The sequence below is a fragment of the Calonectris borealis genome, chromosome 1 (assembly GCF_964195595.1).
Source record: "Calonectris borealis chromosome 1, bCalBor7.hap1.2, whole genome shotgun sequence".
In the NCBI taxonomy this organism is placed as follows: domain Eukaryota; kingdom Metazoa; phylum Chordata; class Aves; order Procellariiformes; family Procellariidae; genus Calonectris; species Calonectris borealis.
In genome coordinates this window covers 28,373,380-28,392,484 of record NC_134312.1, presented here as the reverse complement: position 1 = coordinate 28,392,484, position 19,105 = coordinate 28,373,380, and the positions used below count along the sequence as shown (strand labels likewise).

Here is a 19,105-nt window from a genome sequence, read left to right as displayed (position 1 = left end):
TTATGGGGAACCATCTTCCCTAGGGCTGCCCATAAATCTGAGCTTCTCATAGGTGGGAGTCAGCAGATTTCTGGGAGGATGCTTGAAACACCTCAAAAGCATACAAAGGAAGACACAATAATGGCGCTCGGATATGAGAGCAAAGATGACTTGGTTTTCATTTATTGCTCATATTTTCCTTCCTGTAGTGGTGAAATACGGTACCTATTATTCCTGGCATCCTTTGCGTTACACGGAATCCCGCCCTTGCTCTTGCTGTTAAGCTCTTTGCTTCGGCTCTCATTTGCTAAAGGAGTCTAAGGAGGAATTTTCTGTCTCCAGAGCACAGATTCAAATCAGCGCTGTTTCACCAACTGCGTGTAGGCAGAGTAGCCTATCCAAGGATACTGGCCTCACATCCCAAGATGTGGTTTGAGGGAAAGAATAAGTCACACAGTATTTATGGCTCTAAATCCCTCTGCAGTGCACACTGGTATTTACTGTTGAACAGCTAGGGATCCTCTTTTTCAGACATTCTGGAAGAATGGGGAGGGTTGTAAACTGAAGACTGAGGGGCATACTGGGCGAGAAATCTATTTGGGAATATGTTAAAACAAGAACATAGCACAGAATACACTGCAACAAAGTAGGTACCTGTCAGGTAACCTTGCATCTTTTTTCCTGTGTTGGTGGTCGATCAGCCTCATCCTCCTCTATTGTCCCACCTATTGTTTTCTCTCTCCACTGCAGTGCCACCTCTGTTATATGGGTTTAAACTCGTTGCAGTAAACAATATACCTGCCTCCGCGTTGTGTCAGAAATAGAGCACTTTGGGAATTTTCTGCTTAATCTAGTATTTGTCAGAACATGTTGGCTCGTCAGAAGTGAATCTGCAGGAATGTATCAGTTTTAGCAGTTTCTTGGGTGGAAGCGCTGGCTGTAAGGAGGCAGTCAGTCAGACCAGGCTCCCCCTCCTCCCATTGCGGGGACCTTCGCTCGGCGCCGGCGAGGCAGGGACGTGAACACGGTTGTTCTTGGACCGGGTGTGACTTCTGGGTGTTTCACACAAACTTTGAAAGCTCTTGGTTTCATCCCAGCACAGAGGAGGAAAAATTCTGTAATAGCAAGAGGTTTCAGAGGATGAGAAAGTGGTTTCCTGCCCTATACAATATAGAAGTCAGCACTCTGTGTACTGGGGCTATTTTCTAATTATGGCAATATCCCTGCTCTTTTTTCTTTTCTTTTTCTTTTAAACTTAAATCTGTATTTGATTTGTTTCCAGGATTCTGTTATCACTAATTAATATCAGAAAATGTTGATATGAAGATCTTCATTTCTTAATACCAGAAGTGTGACTTGTTCTTACCAGCTAATACTTGCAAATAGCCTGTGTTTCTGATTTTTATCCATTTTTATCCCCAGCTCTCGATCATGATTCTTATCAGATAACAGGGAGGAAGAACAATTCTTTGTTTCCAAAACCTATTATTTTGTGTAATTAATGAGGTAAGCCACAGAAAGAGTTCAGTGGATGCTGAAATAAAATGCCACAAGGAATGCAGGAGAATTATTGATGGATTGTTTTAACCAATCTAGTGAAAACACTGAATTTACACACAGCTGAAACAGTTCTCTTCTGTAGTCATCTCTCCATTTTGCCTGAAGTCTTAATGAAATAAAAAGTCAATACAGAGCTCCTGGTTCCTATTATTAGTTTGTAATTTTCAAGGTTGTCTATTTAAAACCCTTTCAGTGGTCATAAGCATTTCTCTATTAGCAACAATCGCTTAACTATAGTCAAACTGTAAGTATTTTCCCAAAGTATGTGATCATATTGCTGTTAGAATGCATAATTGTTTTCTCCATGAAGAAGCTAAATTTGGCTTAACAACTGTGTCATGGCATTAACAGAAAATGTCTGGTGTGACAGGGCATAGCGTGGACACTGCACCGAAACGCTCATAACCACAGTTCATTTAATTGATCTTCCGAGGGGGTGAAATATCACACTAGTCATCTGCCTTTGGTTTTTCAAGCCACATCAAACAATTGTGTGGAGAAGTAAAAAAAAAGAAAAGTGCTAGGTTTTTTGATTTCATCAGTTAATGGCTGTAGGTCACTTGATACCCCTTTGTTTACAATACAGTGATACGCCTGTATCTTGTAAAGGTTCACCAGAGTGACTTACTGCTGTGGTACAGAGCCCAAAATAAAACTTGCACATGCCAGGCACCACATGGTGCATAAAATATTCTAACAATATATTACAAAACCTTGTCAACACTAGGGAAAATGACTATTCCAAGAAGTAGAGCTGGCTGAAAAAAACCAAAACATTCTTTTCTCCAAACTGGGCCCTTATGAAAGACAGTGATTTGGGGAGCTGGAGGGAGAGAGAGAGAAGGTTTTCTTCCTTTGGTCTGGTGGAGAAAAGTCTTTTTCTTGGCTAATCAAAAATATCGACATAATAAAAGAGAAGTCCACTTCCAGCTCAGATCTTCACATTATTTCATGTCTTTCCTATTTCTTATTTTTGAGCAGCTGTGCTGAGAACCAGCTCAGCCCCTTGAGGCACTTGCCAACTTATACCCACACACTGAAGCGCTACAACTGCCTTGTGTGCAGTTGTGTCCTCAACTACCTGTGCACCATCTTCTTCTAAACCCTATCAGTCAGCTGGTTTAATGCCAATGTGGAAGTAGTCATCTCTCTTCTGCTGCTGTGCAGCACACCGAGGGGTCTTGCAAAGTTCATCATAAGAAAATCCTTCTGTGAATTGTTCTGAAAGCAGTGAAATGGGTACACATGAACAGTAATCATAGCAGTTTCTGGCATAAGACTATTAATGGCAATAATTATGACACTTCTTAAACTGAAATGCAGCCCAGAAATGGATTTCTGTTGACTGATAAACTGATGTTTTAGTACATGAAATATAACCACTCTTTCCTTTAAATATATTTTGACAGATTAAATCTCTGACAATGAAGCCTTTTACTGCATATCCTTCTGGGTTTATCGTATTCCTGTTTGCCTTGCTGCAGCGGAGCCATGGACAATGCAAAGAAGCAGCTAAAAAATCAGAGATGAATTTGAGTGTAAAATATGATCTTCTTAACTTCATCACAGAAACGCCGATTCAGAATGTAGTTTTATACAAGCATCATGTTTATATTGGAGCAGTCAACAAGATTTATGTACTAAATGAAACTCTCCAGAACATTTCTGTGTACAAGACTGGGCCCATTTTGGAGAACCCTGACTGCGCGCCATGCGAAGACTGCAAAGATAAAGCCAATTTATCTAACAGCGTATGGAAGGATAATGTCAACATGGCACTGCTCTTAGAAACTTATTATGATGATCAGCTCATCAGCTGTGGTAGTGTGTCCGGAGGTGTCTGCCACCGTCACATCATTCACCCTGACAACCCTGCTGATATCGAAAGTGAGGTGCACTGCATGTATTCACCCCGGGTGGAAGGAGAAGCAAATAATTGTCCTGACTGTGTTGTAAGCACTTTAGGAACCAAAGTTTTGGTGACCGAAAAGGACAGGTTTGTCAACTTCTTTGTTGGAAATACTGTGACATCTACGTTTCAGCCTCCTCATGTGCTGCATTCAGTATCGGTCAGAAGGTTAAAAGAAACACAGGATGGTTTTGAGTTTCTCACAGATCAGTCTTACATAGATATCCTCCCTCAGTTCCGCGACTCATATCCCATTAGGTATGTCCATGCCTTTGAAAATGATCACTTTGTCTATTTTTTGACTGTCCAGAGAGAATCTCTCGACTCCCAGGCTTTTCACACTAGAATTATCCGCTTCTGCACTTTAGATTCAGAGATGCGTTCTTACATGGAAATGCCTCTTGAGTGTATTTTTACCGAAAAGCGGAGGAAGAGGTCCATCCGAAAGGAGGTATTCAACATTTTGCAAGCTGCCTTCGTAAGCAAGCCAGGTGCAGCTCTAGCCCACGAAATGGGCCTTGGGTTGAACGATGATATTCTCTACGGTGTTTTTGCACAAAGCAAACCAGACTCTTCTGAACCAACCAACAGATCTGCTGTCTGCGCCGTCTCCGTGCGAACAATCAACGAGTTCTTCAACAAGATTGTCGACAAGCAGAACATGAAATGTCTCCAGCACTTTTACGGGAAAGAGAGCAAATACTGCTTAAACAGGGTAAGTGACAATTAATTTGTTACATTTTGGGACTCTTGTTCTCTCTTTGCCTGCTCTATTGCCAGGTAGCCGTCCCCTCAGTTTTACTTGCAAAATGTAAGTAAATCTGATCATTTCAGATTACTTAGTATGGCTGATGATTCATCTCTGTAAGGATTAGTTCCTGTAAATTGAGTATGAAAATCACTGAGGTCCTTATGGTGCTAAAAAAGTATTAGTGGAACTGGAGAAAAAAAATTTTTTTTTTTTTAATTTGTAAGTAATTGTTTTTCTTGAGAAACTGGGATGCAGATAAATGGAACATTTAGGCAGTTATTTCTTTTAGTATCTCAAAAAAGTATTCATTAACATTAGTATCCATGTGCCCTGAGGAGTCCCTGAAAATATCACTCATATTTTAAACTATGTTAATGCTGAATCACTGCCCTTCTTAGAAAAAAATGAAAGAGCTGGTTTGGAACATGCCATGGAGAGCCAGATTGTAATCCAATTACTCATGCTTGATACATAAACGGTCCCAATGAAATCAGTTTTCTTAATGAAAGAAGTGTCTATGACAAGTGTATCTGAATGAGGATACCGGCAGTCTTGGGTGGGAGGGTTGCCCCTCTGTACACCATGTGTTCAGGTGGTTGCTGCTTTCCAACCATCTGAAATATTCTATGTGAAGGAAGCACAGAAGTTATTTCTTACCGTCTGGCCAGTGTCTGTGCTGGTGTCAGGAAATACAGAATCTGGGAATCGGGTACTTTTAATGTTTATTTTGAAACATGAAACATTAGAGCTTTCAGTTGTACCTGCTTATGCAGCAGGGCCTTAAATGTCCTCTCTGGGGAGCTTTCTTTTCTCAAATACAAGAAAATTGGAGCTCAGAAGTGGCACACTGTCCTCTACCAGAGGGCAGGGCCAGAGCTGTTATGATGGGGCTCTGCTCAGCCTTGCGAGCCAGGATGAGGCCTCTGTCAGGATGGAGCAACAGCTCTGCCTGCGTTTGGGGCTGGATGGGATCCATCATGCCCCATTGTTGGTATGGCTCCTGGTGAGAATGGGAATCACAGGGCTTCATCACCCCTGTACCATCAGAATCTTCCTCAGCACGGATGCCCATCACGGAAACTGGATGACCTTTAGAGGTCCCTTCCAACCCAGACCATTCTATGATTCTGTGGTTCTATGACATCAAGATGGAGCGGTGGCACATGCCCTGTTGGAGCTGGGAGCCTCTTGCATGAAGTAGAAGGGCTGCTCTTCACTGCCAGGGGTGAGACGGGGTGGTCTGGGGAGAAGCTCCATTACAGAGCTGCTGTGGCTTCTCCCCAGTAGCGGGAATGTGCTCAGAGGTGGGTCCGACCCAGCCTGAGCATCATCACAACAGCCTCGGCATTCGGGGGATGACTGCTTCTCACAGGCTCCAGACGTTCAACACAGATGTAGGCATTGCCGGTGGATGCTGATACAGCAACCTCAACAGTCGTAGCATTTTATTCCCTTTTTTTTGGGGGAAAGGCAATTTTCAGGAACTAAAAGCAAGTTGGCAAACATTCAGCACAGTAACTTCTTATCGTTCTTCACTGTGTTATTGCTGTCCTAATTTGTCATTTCAGGTCTTAATATCCTTTTTTTTTTTCATTTTTCAGTTCATTTTTAACAATGAACATTGTTCTTCTCTGAAAGTACTTTTTTTTCCTTATTCCTGGGGTATTTTATTTGTGAGTGACTGTCTTTAAAGCTCATAGCCTTTAACTTATCTCATTCTGTACTCGCCTATACACCCGTTTCATAAGGTGATCTTTTCATAGCAAAGTATACCATTAAAATATTGACAGAATAATTTGCCGCTTTTCACATGCTGGGAAGTACTTTCCTGTTTCAAAAGCTTTTCCAGAGTCTGCTGCTGCTTTGCATATCAGAACTGAATGTCTTATACTGCAGACGGTTTATTATAGTTGCCCATTTTGAAGAAATGTCATCAGAACTCTGATTTCTGCCACATTAAATTGATAAAGGGAAAAATGTTTCTGTGATTTCTTGTGGTTCCTTTAAATGGCATAAAGGCAGTCAGAAATTTTTGTCCTGATTGTTTGCTTAACACTGAAATATCAAGACTGTCAAGCTTTGCCATTCCATTTCCCTTGCTGTATTCCAGAGGACTCATTAAGGCTCCAATAAAAAGTGTCCTGTGAGTTTTTTCAGGTTTCAGTTGGCCAAAAAAGATTGGCAAGAATTTGCCAAGCATCCTTTGTATGCCTGTTTTTCTCAGGTGTGTAAAATAGACTGGCAAGGTTGGAAGGTGAAGGAAGGGAAGAAGCAGGCAGAAGGAGGAAAGCACATTATTTCTTATGCTTGTGTCAGGAATGTCAAATCTGGTCTTCCTTGATTTTGCTGGAGATAAAATAATAATAAAAAAAAAGAGTCCCAAACCCCTCAACTCTTTTTAGGCCCTTTTTTGTACATTATAAAAACGTACATGAGGGCATAACCCATTTTTTCCCTTTTGTAAGTCACCTTCAACTTAAAAGAAAGCTTTTATAAACTGTGAGAGTTTGTCACAGTTTATTTTGGCAAAATTCAAAACTTGCTTTTTGCAATGTAGCCAAGATGATCTTTCTCTTTGATGTTGAGAGAATGAAACCACAGACCACTGATGCAAGTGAAAGGCACTGACCACTGTGAGATTAAGTCATAGGACAGTGAAAACAGTACAGCAGTGAATATGGTATACCACTAACTTCAACATTAAAAGGAAAAATAAGCCTTTAGCAATGTTTGCAAGGGAGTGCTATCTGATAATTTACAGTTAGAGTCAGATTGATGAAGGCCATTTCATGTTATCAAAAAAAGTCCCACAAGACAATTGTACATAATTTTGTTGGCCTTTGGGTAGTCCATCTTTTTAAGTGGCTGTCCCTCAGGACTGTTTAGTCTGAGGCTGCTAAAGGTAGAATTAGACCAAAATAAACCGGAATAAAACATCCAAAGCACTTCTTCAACTCCTTCTTCTCAGATTTTAAGCATTAAAAAAAATACTTCAACTCATCTTGATGTGGTTGACAAAATTTGTTAGTTTTTAGCCTTGTTTCCTAAAGGAATGAAGTTTATGTGGTCATGCTATTGTATGCCTGTCTTTCTGTTAGTTGTCCTGACAACTTCAACAATAAGAAATCTTAAAGATGTGAATCCAGGTGTGAATCCAGAGACAGATCCAATATGTGCTCAGGCTGTGGAAACCAATGAAGTTTAAGGAGCCCCTTTATAAACATCAGAAGGACTTACAGGGGCCAAAGCAGGTATTGCTCACCCATGGGAAGAGTCTCCGTCAGAGCTTAGTTGGACAGCAAAGTCAATCAACCACAAGATATGAATCCAGACACAACTCTGCTTCACTTATTCCAGTGCTCATGGAAAACTTTATAAAATAAAAATACAACATTTCCAGTTGTGTTTAAATGAAATACATAAGAAGACAAAACCTGGACTCACTGGAGTCAGGGTTAGGAAAAGCGAATCCGATGGTGCATCTGATTGGTATCAGATGTACTTCAACGGAGCTGTGACCAGTTAGCACTTCCTAATAATTTCCTTCAGTGAAGAGCTAGCTGTCACTTTAATGACAGCAAGGAGGAAACAGAACTGGCTTTGAATTAAAAGAAAAATTTGGAGTCATAGTAAAGGGGTTTTATTGCCCGAGTCAGGACAAGGATATCTGAGAGGTAGCTGCTGTGGAGGGTTTTGAATCACTGTTCAGGAATCTCCTCAGCCACAATGAAGAGAAGACTGGATGTAGGCTTTTAGCAGAGTTTATTTGGTCACAGTTAGTCACTATCAGCCCTGGTGTGGTACTCCTCAAAGCAGAAGAGTACTTAGGTGAGGAGTCAAATGCTGCTAACTTCATTTGCAGACATGATCCGGAAGTGTGCACCTCTATCATGGATTAAATGTAATTCTCCAAGTGAGGAAGATGGGTTGAGTTTGGCCTTGACAATCTCAAATACACATTTCAATTGCCATTAGTTAGATCATGATCTTACGGGCTTTGTTTAGCCTTTCTGCACTTCTTATGTGCTAAACAATTGTGAGCTCAACTCTCCTCTGATGCCCAACTTCAATTGCTATTGACTTCCATGGAAAAGCACCTCTAAAAATTAAATCCAAATTCAGCTCTGTAAAGTTCCTGTGGTTTTGTTTCTTCTATGGGTAAGATCAGGTGAAAGCCTAAAGTAGTCCATTCACCTACAGGAAAAGAGAAACCACAGACGGGCTTTTGCCACCATGTTCCTAACAAGTGTCCTAAAGCAAGACAAACCGGCCGCCACTCCCGTCAAATGAAAGGCACAAACAGTTGGAAGAATGTGAAATGAAAACAGAAGATCACCAAAACAAAAGATAAAGTGACAGTAAAATAAACACATGGTGATGCTTCTTTATTACCATTACACACATGATAGATGAGTAAAATTGGGTTATGCTTATATTGTAATGGAAGAAAATAATTGCTGCCTTCTATCAGGAAACCGCAAAGGCACTTATTGATCTGTCATCCTAAGGGTATGTCTAGGAATATTTAATAAAATAAACAGAGACAAATAACTCTTTTGAGGCCCTGTAACTGTAATATCCCACACCATTTGGCTTAAAATTTTTTGGCAGGTTTAAAAATAACACCACATCTCTCCGATTAGGAAGGGTTGATGTGGCTTATTTAGATAATCTCACAGCATGGAAGAAATGTTTTTTATACAGCAAGTAGAATGTGCCTCAATATTTTCCCTAAAAGTCAAGCACCAGAATCCATCGAATTGGTTCAGTCATTTATTCCTCTGGAAATGCTATATCAAATGGCATACAGCACTCTGCCTGGCACAAAGCCTACTCCCATCCATACGGATTTTGTGCGAGCTTCTCTATGGGTTCTGACATCTCAGAAGAATAAACGAAGAGGGACTGGGTGATGGGCAATGTGCACTGACACCCTTTAAAACAGGCAAGGTGACAGGCTGCATCCACGTTCCTGTTCTGCGCTCACTGCCTGTCTGCTGAAAGCCCAGGTGGGACCCCGAGGGTCCCATTGTGCCCTGTACGATACAGAGCAAGGCAGGGTGTGCTCACCACCCAGCTCCCCTCCACCATTAGGCGCATGGCCATCTACCCACCTGGCCATGCAAGACCTGACTGGGGCAAATAGCATGGCCTAAGGGATTGCAGGAAGAGTCTGAACTCCAGTTAAGCTGCATATGAGGGGGGCATGGGTATGGATACGGGTACAGATACAGGTATGAGTGTGTAGGGCGTATGGTAGGAGCATAGGTATGGGTATGGTCATCTCAGGCTGGGCCACATTCAGCAGAGGTGTAACTACAGAGGTAAGGGCTGTTCTGTCTCTGGGACTGGCCACGTGGGCTCCGTCACAAGGGAATTCCCAAGAAAAAGGCAAGGCAAGGAAAAAGGCAGGTCAGGGAGTTTCTCTGGAAAGTACCACGCCGCCCTGGGCGGTAGATATCTTTGCAGACTCTTCTGAGCCCCAGGAGCTATGGGGTCTGGGGGCTGACCTGCTAGTCCCCGAATGCTGCAAAAACTACAGAGAGTTTCCTTCTCCTGATCTCCTGTTAGAGGTCTGTCTCTGTTTGCCTCCCAGTGCTGCTGCTTGGCGTTTTATCATCTTCTTGATGAAAGCTGGATTTCCCTGTGAAAAAGTGGTATCCGTTAAACTACCATTTTCTGCAAAGGGCACTGCTTTATCAGCCAGAGTTACTAATAATGTTCCGTTTCCAGACTTTTTAATCAAATTCTTCCACTGAAGGCAGGGTTCCCTATTGGTCATTAGTGTGGAAGAGTGACTCTGCTGCTTTTCTCTGGAATTGCACAGAAAAAATTTCAGGCAGAAAGTAAATTTTTTTTTTTTTAACATGGATATCTAGATTCTCTGGTCATGTGTTTTTTATGTCTCAGAGTTTCAGAAGGCCCTTAAATAACACTAAAGACTAGAACTGGACACAGAATAATTTTCTTATCCTATATAACTTTGCAAATTTGAAAACCTTTACAGTCCCACAAGAACGTAGACTAGCAGGTATGCAGCATTAAGGACACTCTAAAGAGTGACACTCACTAATACTCAGATCTAAGTCTCTTTTCCTGGGTTCAGACCAAATTCTAAGGCTCCTTTGCCCCAGATTAAGTTCCTGTGTAGTCTGATGATGGCTATTCTGCAATGGGACCGTGTCAGCCCCTCCTGAAAGAGCTGCTTGGATTTCTTTATAAACAATTCCGTGTTCCAGAGAAAGAGAAGCTAATTCTGCAGTGCACTGCATGCAGATCTAAGTCCTGGATTCACCCCACCTAGCTTTGGTAGGTAGTTGAGACATCTAAGTAAGCAATGAATTTTCCTCAAGTTCTGCTGCCAAACGATGGAGAGACACATAAATCCTGACAAAGCAGACATCTTCCTTTCAGCTCACTCAGCACCAACCTTACCTCAGCAGTTTCTTTACTTACTCCACTTGATCTGACTCAGGACCACATATTGCCATCATTATTGCTCACTAAAGCAACAGTAGGTAATTATTATCCAGGAGAGTATTGTGTTACTCGAACTTTCTAGGTGGCATGTGGGTTTCTGATCTCAGACAGCTTTTGCATCACAGTGGAATTACTCCTCATTTCCAAACATACAAGTAAAATTAGAGTCAAATCCCACAGTAAATACAAAAAATACTGCTAAGGAAGAAGATCCATGGCATAAATGATTCAGAAAGCAAGTATATGTCACAAAGAAATATTACTTGCCCTGTCAATGGAGTGGGTGCAAACAATGAAATGTTAGAGGAGGAATGATCTTGGGGGAAATGATAACGAGAGCTTCATTTTCTTAAGGCAGATGGTACCCTGCTTTTATACACAGCCTGTGGAAACCTGGGCAAATTGCATGATTTTTTCCTACTTTCTGGACTCCTTTCTATCCCACACATCTCTTGCACCACTGTTTTGGCTAGACATGCAGTTGTTGTGCAATGTTATCTTGGAATAAGAGTCTCCACACTCAGCGTTATCTTAGGATAACTGGTCTACTCGGAATTCACAGCTTTTCTATTTCATCACAGCTTCCATGTAAATAAGGACTTCTACGAAAAATGCACCTGATGTACACTACAAATGTACAGCAAAACTGCTTTTATCAACGCAGCATCTCCGATGCATTATTTTATTTCTTCAAGATGTGTAATTAGTCAACACCTCTCCTTTGATAATCTGTATACTGAGTTAAATGTTAAATTAATATAAGGGAAATCAACAAAATACAAAGATTACTTAGGTCCATTTTATCTGCTGAATCAATAGGATTTACTTAGTGCTAATGCACTAACCAGATTATGAGAACTAATGCAGCACCGTTCAATGACAAAAGCAAATAACTCTTTGAATGATCTTGACAATAGAACATGTAATCATCTTAATTTGTATTAACTAATTACATTTAACGTGGATGTCTTTTTACCTATTACCTTAAGTGGAGCATCAGTACAGTAACTTCCTTCCCCTCTCTCAGTTTAGCAGTGAAGTAGATCAAAGCAACAAGTATTAAGAGTTAGTGGGATGATACTATGTAAAATTTTACATCAATGGAGTTCTTTAAAAAATTTCTTTTTCTCTAGGGGTCATAAAAATTTGTGTAATTTTTCCATTGAGTTCAGTGAGTTCTAGATCAAGTCCTTGAAGTTGAAAGTGTAGCTTAAAGGTAATTAATCCTTCAGTAGTTCCCTCTAAATTTGTCCTTATTTTGCAACAAGTAGTATTTTGAAGGGTTGGTTTCCTGTGTAACTCAGACCATCTCCAGGCAGTAGCAACACACAGTAGTGGCCACTGCGTAGTTAGGATTGCTTGATTGTTTCCCTCTTAACGGACTGTTTCCAGTTGCTTGCTTTTTCTTCAAGTCTCCTACTTTGCAGTTGAGATTTGAAAAGTTTATTCTCAGAAAGGGAACATACTTCTGTATTTTATAAAAAAAATCTTTGATTTGCTTTCAAATACATGAGGAATATTGGGAAGAGGAAGAAGGAAGAAGAGGGAAACAATTCTTTGTTTAAAACAAAAAGAGGAAAAAACTCTTTTACCTTTTAGAATAAAGCTTCAGTGCCTCGGCAGAAGTTCTTAGAAACAGGAGAACCCAGTCCCCTGCCCTCGGCGTGTTTGGTTCTCCGTGAACGCTGGACTGAGTTCACAGCACCTACACCCTCGAGGTGTCTTTCACTGGTCAAGGAGAAACCAGAAGCATGGTGGATCTGCTTCTATGGGAATTTTTCAGCACATAAATTTGTGTCCACTGGTAAAATTGAGCTGTTCCTTTTATTATTCTTTTTTTCCCTTCCTTAGGATCACAAGAAGTGCTTGGTAACAGTGTCTGGTGCTACTAATCTGTGCAGAAATCTGTTTTACAAAGCACATAGCATTTTGAATTCTGTGTTTTCAAATACTTTTCTCTTGTGATGTGACTTCTGAGTGATTTCTGTTCCACTTCCCAAGAACATGGAGTTCTTGGGAAGAAGATGTTAGTTGTTTGACAAAATAGGCCTTGAAGACGAAAGAGAAATTCAGCATACCTAGTACCTGTCATGGCCACATTAACATGGAAATTAGCTGTCTTTCCGTGCTGTGAGAGCAGCAGGTGGGGTACACACTGCGTAGCCCCAGCAGACTGCTCTAGTCTAGCTTCCATGTAGTCTCTTTGGCAAGTAATAGCTGACTCATCCATTTGGGATACATCTTTCTGAGGACTTAGTGACCCTATCGATACGAATATGTGCAATAGTTCAATACGAAAGACCCAATCTCTTAATTGATAGTATTTGATAAAGGAAGTGAAATGGGAGAATATGAATGTAATGCAATCTTGGTGCTAATAAGGAACACTATTCATGTGCGTTTGGCCTGCTATTGAACAGTACCTACGACTAGTACAGATGCATGGCCATCCCACAGTTGCTTCTCTTGGAAATGCAGAAGCAAGTTTTGGGAACTCACACTGCAGTTACGCTGACCCAGTGGGTGAGGAGTCGCGCAGTGGACTTGCAGTTGGTCATGTTGGCAAAAGCCAACATGCTACATCCAAAGAATTTCTGTTTCTCATGCTCCTCAACTCTGGCTGGCTTCTCTTCTGCCTGTTGTACAGCACTGGATTTTGTCCACAAGAGATTTTTTTCTGGTCAATTACTTCCAAAAAATAAATGCGTCCATATTATTTCCATGTATCATCACTGAATGTGCTCATAACCATAAAGAATTCAGACACCCTGTGACAGTTATGTATAGTGAGAACAATAAACGTGACTATGACTTTTTAGAATTGCTAGTAGTAAAATTTTGTCCGTTTCACAAATTTCTGTCTTGCAAATTGCAGAGGAAAAAATATTCCTTTGTGATAGCATAGTAGAAAGCTATTTATATATTTCTCCTCTTCTCCATTACACTTTATTGACTCTGACCAGCTATGGCATGAAACCACATGGGAAAGGAGAAGGGAGATAGTCCCTTTGCCAAGGGAACTGACAGAAGAAGGCATGAAGTGAACAGAGTCTGTAAATGTGCCAGAAGCCAGAAAGATTGTCGGGGTTATTTTTCTCCTCTCCCCATTTTGTCAAAGAGTTGTAAGTACAAGGATCTTAGTAGTCATCTCTAACTGAGTCCAGAATTAAAAAGACCGGTATGTGACAGCTTGGAAGATTTATGAGGTTCATGAAATTTGAAGAGTAATTCCTTTCAAAGATAACAATGATAGGCCAAATTTATAATGTGCCTCACTTCTATTTACATGGGACTGGGAAACAGACAATACAGGTTCTAATTCCAGCCCTCTAACAGACCTCCAACGTGATGCTGATCGAGTCACTCATCCTCTTCAGGCAACACCCTGGCCTCATTGAGTTATTGGGGTCAGAATTTCACTTCTTGTATTTCACGTGGAGAGAAGCAGTGATCAAATGCACTTCTCACCTGAAGAGAAGTACTGCAAACTACCCAGAAAATTCATATGTATTACAGAATAGCAAAACTGTGTTAGCTAAAAATACACAAGAAAATTTAGAGAGGAAAATCTGATAAGGTTCTTTTGTGTTCCTCACAGTTACTCTTCCTGTTCAGAGTCTGCTGTTCGTGTAAATTCCTCACCGTTATGTGCTTGATTCCAGTTGGACACCCTCCTGAAAACTGTAGTTTTATTATTCATCTTAATTCACTGACCTCCACAACAGAAAAGATAAGCAGCTCATACGCCATCTCCATTTTTAACTGGCTTGGGAATCAATTTGTTATGTAGAATCATCCATTCGTTCACTCTACAGCAGTTTCTTTGAAAAAGGATTTTTGCCATTTGCAGATATCAGGATTCAACTCATTTAGTAGTAGCTCATTTCCCCTGCTCCATCTTATGCCATAGAAATGCTCAAAGGAGAAACTTTGTCAGCACTTGTGGGCGCCCGCTTCTCATGAGGGAGACTCCCAGGATCCACAGCAGAAAACAAAAGTTGATACTTAGGACTTTGATTCCTGACAGGCAACAAGTTAAAAATCATATAAGCAAACTAGCAGGAAACAAGACTCCTGCTTATTCCTACTTTCACTTGAGTTCTCCTTCATAACTGTAGTATTTTACAATTGACACTAGGAAATTTTACCTAGTTACTTTCAGACCATTTCTCCAATTTGTCAAATTCAATTTTAATTTTAATGATTTCCTCCAAATCGCTTACAAGACAGTATTAGATGTTCTGCAGTGCTTAAGTCATTAATTTCTAGTTTATTCAAGACATTAAACATATCAAGACATTACACATAATACCACTTTCTAATTGAGCACTGCACTTAACTAAGAAGAACAGGTTTTGGCCGGCTTTAGAAGGACGAGCCTGGAGGAGTGTTTCTCCGAACTGCAGTTGCTGCAAATAATAGAAAAGCTCCCAAAAAGTCTTTGGTTAAAATTTTGATTTTTTTTTTTCCCCTGAGTCTAGCTATTCAGACTAGAGACTAGACTTTATGATTGGTTCTGACACTGACCTAACTGAGTATTTTTTTAAGATTTTCATTAGTGGCTTTAAAATTTCCTCCCCGCTTTGCACTTTTGGCTTCAAATGTGCAACTCTGTCCAAAATACTATTTTTATGCTCACTGAATATGATATATAAATCATCAGTTAACTGCCAGACAGCGACAGCTCCTGATAGCCCAGCTCAACGATGTCTAGAGACTTTTTTGGCGCGTTTGTCTTCTGTGGGCCGAATCCAGGGTAGATTCTGAAACACCACAACTTCCCCTATGAACAAACAAGATAGCGTTGGTTATCTCCTACCCTTCTGGACACAGCCGAAAGGCAGGGCTTGCCCACACCTCATTGCATTCCCGTGGCACACCTACACCAGCTTCACAAAGCCCTCGCTATGAATCACACGCACAATTGGCACCTCTTGTCCTACAGGAGAAGAACTATAGCCCAACCCGAGCACTTACCCGCTCTCTAATCGTCCATTTCAATAGTTGTGTGATTTGTCACTGGAACTTGGCATAATATCCAGAGTGCATCATCTGACATCAGTTATTTTTCCACATTGACAGCCAAATGGATACTTATGTTTATACTGAGAGGGAGGGAGGGAGGGAGGGAGGGAGAGATTCAGGCTTCAAAGAGTTAATTTAAAGCAGCTTCTTTGCCGAAGTTTTCTGTGTTATCAATCTTCCTTTAGTTTTCTCAGTAGCCTTTTAATCTCTGCATTTCTACTCAAAGATCAAAGCCTTCCTACTTCTTAAAGAGCTAACCTTACATTATGGTTAATCCATGAAGCACCAGGTTTTGAGAGCGCCATATGTGGAACAGTCTGCAGGTTCTTGGGCAGATACCCAAAATTACGACATCTCTGAGGAAGGCTGAGCTGACTTTGTGGCTGAACTGACTTCGGGGAAGCTAGGAAAGGTGTTGGGGCAAGCAGGAAAATCTAGCCACTTGTTAAAAAGAGCTTGAACAGGCGTGTCAGGATGTTCAAATTGTGTTAAGATGACTACATGGGAGGAAGTACTTTTTTAAGGTTAGCACAGAAACATCTCTCCCCGAAGTCGTTTGCTTATGGAAAAGAAGGAGTTACAGCAAAGAGCAGAGATCCCAAGTTGGGGGAGGGTAAAATCAGAAATCTGCCTTATTTCAAAAAGCATGAAAACTGTACATCTTTCTGCACTTGAACTATTCATACTCATTGTATGAGTAATCTTTGCACAGATGTTTCAGAAATACTTTTAGACTGGATAGGATATGAGTGCAAAAGAATAAAGCTTTTAGCTTGTTTGGTGGCCAAAGCAAAGAAAAGCTAAATTTGTCCCTTGTTGATCAGTCAAAAATATTTAAAGTGTATTCAATGAATGTTCAGTGTGCCTAGTGCAAAGTATTAGTTCAGTTCCTGCTGAGCAAAACACACCATACTTTAACAGTTAATACCAAAACTAATACAGCAAACACTTTAGCATGTGGATAACCAAACTCTTAAGTCACTGCTGTATCAGATCTAATCTGGAAGCTTTCTTTCGGTATTGTTAGGCAGCGCACAGAGATTTCAGTTGCTCTTGTTTGGTCTTACGCAGGTTTTTACCTAAATGATACAGTAAATTGACAGTGCACCCGGAGAAAAGCTGGCACCACAGCTGACTGCAACTCCTAGGGAGCCTAGAAAACTTCACCCGCCAGTGCTGTTGCTGTGCACAGTTCAGAAATGTTACAGTTCAACAGCAAAGGACTGAGCTATTAGGTTGAACATTTTGTTAATAGCATTTTCAATGCCTTGTTTTTTCTCCAGAATCCACCGGAGTTAAGCCAGCAAGAAATTCTTGGTCCATTGCTTGCTTTCTCATAGTACTTTGATTATAGGTAGTAGAAGGAAAACCATCTGAATCAAGAAAATAAGAAAATAAAATTTTAGTCCTACTTGTTCTTTAAGGGTATGATCCAGATCTATTGAATTTAGTGGAAAGACTCTGACTGTCTTTAAAAGGTTTAGTTCAAGCTTTTTAAAAAAATTTTTAAAACATATTTGTAACAACAACAAATCAATAACAAAATTAGGAAAAACGAAGCGCTCTATTGATTTCAACAGAGGGAACCACCATAAGATCCTTTATAATCTCCCTACATGTTTATTCATAAAGTATGTCACAGTGGGAACATGCTAGATGACTGCCAAATTTAAACTGGTTAGAGATCCTTCAGGGGGTTCCTGGTTATTATCTGTACGATCTCACCAAAACAGATGATGTAATATCAATAGTAATGGAATTATCAGTTAATAGATTACTATTGAATTGTCAGGACAGCAGGTTATATTCTTCTCTGGAGATAACTTAAAGTGTATTGTTCAAGAATTTTTCCAATGAAAATTAAAAACATGTAATCTCTATTCCCAAACTGAAAGAGAAAATCCTGCAAATGCAGCAACTATTATAGTACACTCAAGACATATAGAGATTGGACAAAATAGTGCATGAGCCATAGATGATCAATACAATAGCCTAAGTCATTATGAAAAGCTGGCTTCCCCATAGTTTCATTTAAATATATAATCAGAAACATGTTTTTCCTGGCTTATCTCCCTTTTCTCTTTCTCCATCTTTTTCTCCCCTTTTCTGTCTTATCACTGAACAAAGGAGTTGAAAAGAGAATAGAAAGGGAAGAATACTGGAAATTGTTATTTTAATGCAAAAAAAGGTTAAAAAAGTTGCAACATTTTTAAACAATCGTTTTCTAGGAATCGCTGTTTTAGAAGCAGGTGTGTTGCTGGGCAGGCTCTGCAGTCAAGGAATTCTGAGACCCTTGGAGAAGCAGCATTACGGAAGTCACTAAGAGAAAGGATACCTTGATCATCTGGTTAAATAAAGACCCTATGTCTTATTCCCAACAGACAGGATAAAAACAAGTTAAAAGAAACATTCCCATAACATTAAGAAGTCGTTGCCTTCCTCATGGAACATCATAACTGATGAAGCAATTAAGTTTGAAACATTTTAAAATACTTTTGGTCAAATGCATTTGTGCTAAATGACTTCACTCTGACAAAGATCTATTCCTACTCGTAAAGACAGTACTCATCTGTACTTCATTTTCTAACAGGCTTTTTCAAGAAATGCTTCATACTGCAGAGCACAAGATGATGAATATCGCTTAGAAGTTACGACTCCTTTGCAGAGGGTTGACTTGTTCATGGGCCAGTTCAACACTGTCCTGTTAACTTCGATATCTGTCTTCACCAAAGGGAACCTTACCGTTGCTAATCTGGGAACTTCGGAGGGCCGCTTCATGCAGGTAAATATTACTACGACACCTTCACGATAAAAAAACCTACTGGAGTTTAGCAGGATGGTGAAAAGTGAGGAACAGTATTATCCCACTTTAACAGGGCATTAGAAAATTGAAATTGCTGAGTAAAATAGAGCCTCTGGAATATAAACAAAGTGCCTAATAGAGCATTCAGCACTTTAAGTGTTTACATGGGCTTTGTGGTTTGGAGCAATGGTTTTGGAGCAAATTCCATCATGATCTCCACTTAGTCCAGCAAGTTCAGTTCACAGAGCAGTTTTGGTCCATACAAACTAGATTTCTATCAAAGGAAACTAAACCGAAAGCTCTGTCTTGGACACACATCAAATGTGCTCCAACCCCAGCTGGGGCAGAAAGGTCCAAAACAGTGATTGATTCTTCAGACAGCTTCAGATATATGCTTCATATGGTCATTTGGTCTAGAGGATCAGATTAAACCTAGTTCAAAGTAAAATGCCGAGACAGTTTACAGTGTAAAAGCAGGAGCCTTGGCATTAGTTGTTTCTATATACTGATGCACTCCTCTGGCACCAAATTACTTGCTAATGTACCCATAGCCTATGACTCACAGCTCTAGAATTCAGATTAGCTCCTCCTCCACCTA

At 40.4% G+C, this 19,105-nt stretch overlaps 1 protein-coding gene across 1 annotated transcript in view; it reads left to right on the top strand.

Annotated features, from left to right (window-relative positions):
- The first annotated feature begins 2,954 nt into the window (after positions 1 to 2,954).
- MET (MET proto-oncogene, receptor tyrosine kinase) overlaps positions 2,955 to 19,105 on the top strand; it is a 68,911-nt gene continuing 52,760 nt past the window's right edge. Inside the window, exons 1-2 of the mRNA XM_075147326.1 lie at positions 2,955 to 4,163; positions 18,295 to 18,486. Coding sequence (XP_075003427.1) covers positions 2,964 to 4,163; positions 18,295 to 18,486 — 1,392 coding nt within the window. The 5' untranslated portion in view covers positions 2,955 to 2,963. The remainder of the gene's footprint in view (positions 4,164 to 18,294; positions 18,487 to 19,105) is intronic.